General features: G+C 28.2%; 1 protein-coding gene across 1 annotated transcript; it reads left to right on the forward strand.

The window, feature by feature from the left end:
• Positions 1-3,644: 3,644 nt before the first annotated feature.
• Positions 3,645-4,816, forward strand: LOC110277660 (uncharacterized). The gene is made up of 3 exons (XM_052257773.1): positions 3,645-3,944; positions 4,033-4,258; positions 4,359-4,816. Exons 1-3 carry the CDS (start codon positions 3,645-3,647, stop codon positions 4,814-4,816), a joined length of 984 nt encoding a protein of 327 aa, XP_052113733.1.
• Positions 4,817-5,518: the final 702 nt, after the last annotated feature.

Below are 5,518 nucleotides of genomic sequence, written 5' to 3' on the forward strand. Positions count from 1 at the left end.
TAGTTAAATGGTTTATTTTTCTTAAATATTCTTCTAATTATTTTCTTTTTAATATTAAAAACATTCATTCTATAATTTTTTAATTTAATTTGATNAATATTTTACATATTCATTTATTTTTATTCATTTTTTTAATAATTATTTATATAATTAATATACAAATAATTATTTATTACATAACAATACATAATTAGATTTATAAGTAAAACTGGTTTACAGTGACGGATCTAAAAAATTTTAATAGTGAGGGTAAAATATATATAACATTATAATAATTTTTATGATAAAAATATTATGTTTACATAAAAAATTAGCTATCAAATAATCTACTATAAATTTGTGTATAAATACATATATCATTTAACTTATTTTTAATATGTATTTTATATTTTAAAATTTATATTTTAAGATTTATTTTGTACAAGTGATTATTTTATGTATACGTACCATAATTATTATTATAATTATATTTTGTTATCGTAAAATATGATTATGTTTCAAAATATAAAATTACAATTAAAATACTAAAATAGTAACTTAAATAATAACATATAATTTAAAATTTAATTTTTTATATTTCATATTTTGAAACCTTGACAATATAATTAAAATGTCTTTTTTTGTATATATCGTTAAACAATTATTTAAAACTCAACTTGCATACAATTAGCTTTTGATGATATTCATAGTTAAAAAAGTTCATTCAATTAGAGTAGTTATTATGAAAAAAAACTAAAGCTAATTTTAAAAGAAGAAACACAAATGGATAGATAATATTTTTTCGAGTCGATTTCTAAGAAAGAACACCAATCTTATTTAAATTTAAAAATTGATCATTATAATGGACATCTAATATGAAATTCTCAAATTGGCTATCAAGTATCGAAAGTTGAATAAAAAATTATTATGGAATCAAATTTAATAATTTAGTGGAGACAAATAAATATTATTATTATATACTACTCAATAAAATTCCAAATTGTAGTGGGGTGCTTGCCCCCACACTCACATGAGTGGATCCGTCCCTGCTGATTTACATAAAATTTTTATATTAAAATAAATTTATCACTAATCAAAATACTTACAAACGAACAAATAATTAACTATTGCATAAATATTATTTGATTATGTGTGAAATAAGATTAATTTAATTTTATGCACTATCAAATTTATATTATTATTTAAATAAGCATAATTTTTTTATGTAAATGATTATTTGAATGGAATGTGTAAAATATCTTAACTAATAATTTTTTCAATAAATTAAAAAATATATTATTTCCTAAAACAAAATAAAAATTCATTGACTAATGTTTCGGCAAACTACGTGAACATACTTCAGTTTGCTTAATAATTCAGTGAAATACACATATTGAAGATGTAATTCGCCTAATGATTTGGTAAATAGCATGGAGTCCATCTAATTATAAAAGGCGTTCCTCCCTTTCGATATTTTCATTTTCACTTTCACTTCTCTCTCAAAATTTCCTTTACGCTGTGTTTGTTTAGATGGAAATTGGGGGAATTGAATATGAACAGCAAAAAAAAGAAAGGAAATATGATATTTCACTTGTTTGAAAATGAAAGAAAATGTAAAGAAAAAGAAAGAACAGTAACAAAAAACTAGTGGAACCCACCAAAAACTTTCCTCTCCACCTAAGGCGAGAAAATGGAAAAAAAAAACGCGTTGCAGTGGCTCATTTTCGAACTCTATCCTCTTTTTTTTCTGAAGACTCTTCTTCAACTTAAGATTACGCTGTGCATCCTACCCACTTTGACACTTCCAACACTATCAACCAGTGCAAGTGTTACCAACGATCCATTTCTCCACCACTTCTCAATCATTCTGATCACGGCATCTTACATCTACGGATAAAATCTGGTAAGTTTTCTATCTTCCTCTTATTTCACCTTTCATTCTTTATTAGGTTCATAGATCTGTGGGTCTGAGGTTCAATTTTGCAGTATAAGAACAAAGATTACATTTTATTTTGAATTATGAGTTTGTTAATTTTCATGTCTATAAACTGTTTGATAAAATGTTCAAGTAAAAACATGCAAAGGTACTGATTTATAACTTAACCAGAGTTGAAAGAATTGATGTGTGTATATTCTATAGATAAGTTTTTTCTGTTGTTCATACTTTCCATTTGACGCTGTGTATTGATGGATCTGTCTTTATGATTTAATTTTGAAGTATATGGACAGAGATTATATTTTAATTTGATTTATTTCTTTGTTAACTTTTATGTATGTAAACTGCTTGATGAAATGCTCTGATAAAAAAATGCTAACTCATACTTTGTAAACTTTTATGTCTATAAATTGTTTGATAAAATACCCCATTCAAAATATAACTGCTAAACTATACTTGGTTTAGGTAAACTAATTGATTTCTTATGACAGAGAAATTATTATTTGAGAGCTCAGTTATTAAAAATGATAGAAATTAACAACTTATCTTTCACCGCGAAATAAACTTATTCCACAGCAATTGTTCACAAATTTGCTCTATAATCTACCCTTTTATAATCATTCAGTTATTTCATTTACTTGTACACCAACTTCATAACTAATTCTCACATTGACAAATGTTGAAGTTGATTAAAATAATTTTTTTAAATCTAAAAAGGACAAGCAGAAAAACATTAAGTAATTTTAAAGGATTTAAATAACTTAATTTATGATATAACATATAACAAGTTAATTACTATTTTCATGTGAATATTCTTTATACATAAAAAAATTATATTTCTTTGGGATGACTATCAAAGAATCTATTACTTTATCTGTTTGAAGTTCAACAAGTAATTTTGGAAAATTGTAAGGCACTTTGCATATGCTTTCTCTGACCAAATTCAAGTGTAGCTTAGATTTTTTTTGCCTGTTTTTCACTAGGATAAGATGTTCAATATGGTTTCTTGTTTAGCACTTTTCTTCTAAGATACTGTTTTCTACATATCCATGAGATTTTTTTTTATGTAAATTTATATCCAAAACCACGTTAACACCTATTACTTGCTATTTATTTTCTGTGTTTTTAATTTTTTTATTTTTTCTTTCAGACGTAGTTTATTTTTAAAATTTTTTGAAAAGTATAAAAAATTGTTATCTTTCAATTGGTTGAGATTCTTGAGCAATTAATTATATTCTTCGATTAGGAGGTCATATATATGAATACTAGTTATTAACTGCATTGCTTATATTTTACATATGATGCTATCTTTTTTTTTTTTGTTGGTGCTGTAAACCTACGATTTGTACATTTAAAACTACAAAGTGCTTGTTAAATGGATAAGGCTGATCATGAAGAAAGTTTTTTGGTCCCCAATATGGAAGACTTCTTTAATTGTGATTTCCCACTAAACCTTTCCTTTAAGTTCGGGGTCGATAATCAGGAAAATATGTTAACCCTTGAAAGCCAAGAACATATATTAACAGTTTTGAGGGAGGATTGGAAAAGACGACAAAAATTTTGCACAATAACACTGATATGTTACATCGTGCATATGTTATATTTATTGAGATTTATGTCTACACGGGTTGACAAATCCATCTCCCATAAATTGGTTGGGCGAGACCAAATTCGAGCTACTTTAATGCAACAGTTAAGAGAAACTCATAAGTGTCGCGACATCCTACGCATGGGCCCTGATGCATTTCTTCAATTGTGTGAAAAATTAAGAGCAACACGTCAACTGAGGGATACAAAACATGTTACAGTAGAGGAGCAAGTTGCTAGGTTCTTGTATATAGTAGCTCATAATGTGAAAACTAGAACCGTTTCTTTTTTCTACCACCGGTCTGGAGAAACTGTTAGCCGCCACTTCCATGCTGTGTTACGAGCAGTTATTTTACTAGAAGATGAATTTCTTCGACAAACATCTGCATCCATTATATCTCCGGCGATCCTTCACAGTCATAGATTTTATCCTTATTTTAAGGTATGGACATGTACACATATGTGAATAAATAGTTTTGGTTGAAATATACAATTTCATGTTACTTTATTAAATAATGGAATATTATTAGGACTGTATTAGAGCTATAGATGGAACACATTTTCGTGTCAAAGTACCCATAGCGGACCAACCTAAATTTCGAGGGAGAAAAGATTGGCCGACACAGAATGTATTAGCTGCATGTGATTTTGATATAAAGTTCACCTACGTATTAACGGGTTCGGAAGGAACAGCATCTGACTCAAAAGTTCTTAAGAATGCATTATCGAGGGATGATAATCTTAAACTTCCACGAGGTTAGCATGTAGATAAAACTATATTGTCTCGTTATTAGGTAAAGATTAATAGTTTGTGTGTCTATACTTAATTATTCATTTTCAATGATGGATTCTGTAGAAAAATTTTACCTTGGGGATGCTGGATTTATGCTTAAGCATGGATTAATTACCCCATATCGAAGTGTAAGGTATCACTTAAAAGAGTATGCAAAATATGGCCCAGAAAATGAAAAGGAATTATTTAATCTTCGTCATGCTTCATTGAGAAATGTTATCGAAAGGTCATTTGGAATTTTAAAGAAAATATTTGCAATAATCACAAGTGGCACTGAACCACATTATGACTTTGAAACTATGACGGAAATTGTGCTAGCTTGTTGCATATTACATAACTTTTTAATGGGTGTAGATCCTGATCCACATCTCATAGCTCAAGTTGACCGAGAACTACAAGAAAATAATCCAGAAGAGGATGAAGTCGTCCGACATGAACAAGATGAAGACTATAGGCGGGGTGCCATACTAAGGGATGAAATAGCTGCTCAAATGTGGGCTGACTATCAACTAGGGATCTGATCACTCATTTACAAAATTTTGCAACCTAAGTTATTAGTTGTATTATCTGTGTGCTGAGTTGATTTTATAACTATGATTTGTTATTATTAAATTCATGTTACCTCTTGAAGTGTTATCATATTCTGTTTGAGGACTTTGGTGTGCAATTATTGAATTCCCTTTGTCACATGTTGTACTTATAGAGTGTATCGAATCTTTATTTGTTGAATAAGTCATAAGATAGTTTACAAATGGTTTTCTTTAAGATTATGGATGTTATTTCTGTGCACTTGTTTTGTAGATTGAGAAGTGTCAATGGCAAAGAGAGCATCATGCCAAGGTGAGGCCACTAGTCGGGATACTCTAAGATGGACCGATGAAATGGATACAACCTTCATTGATGCTTTGATCGAAGAATGTCGCAAAGGTAATAGAGTGGATGGTACATTTACTACAATGGCATATGACAACATATTTTCACATTTGAGATCTATCTATGGTAACCACATCCGCAAAGAGAATCTTAAGATAGACTCAAGACTTTAAAAGATCTATCTATATTAACCTTCTCTCTCAATTCCCTCTTTCCTTCTTTCTCAACTCACCTTTCATTATTCATCTTTTATCAAGTTAGTTTTCTTCTTTTTGCTCTTATTTTTATATATTGTTCATATTATATTATTTATATATTTAGTTTAGATAATATTAATAATACTATAATGT

This window comes from Arachis duranensis, chromosome 2 (assembly GCF_000817695.3).
Source record: "Arachis duranensis cultivar V14167 chromosome 2, aradu.V14167.gnm2.J7QH, whole genome shotgun sequence".
NCBI classification, from domain to species: Eukaryota; Viridiplantae; Streptophyta; class Magnoliopsida; order Fabales; family Fabaceae; genus Arachis; species Arachis duranensis.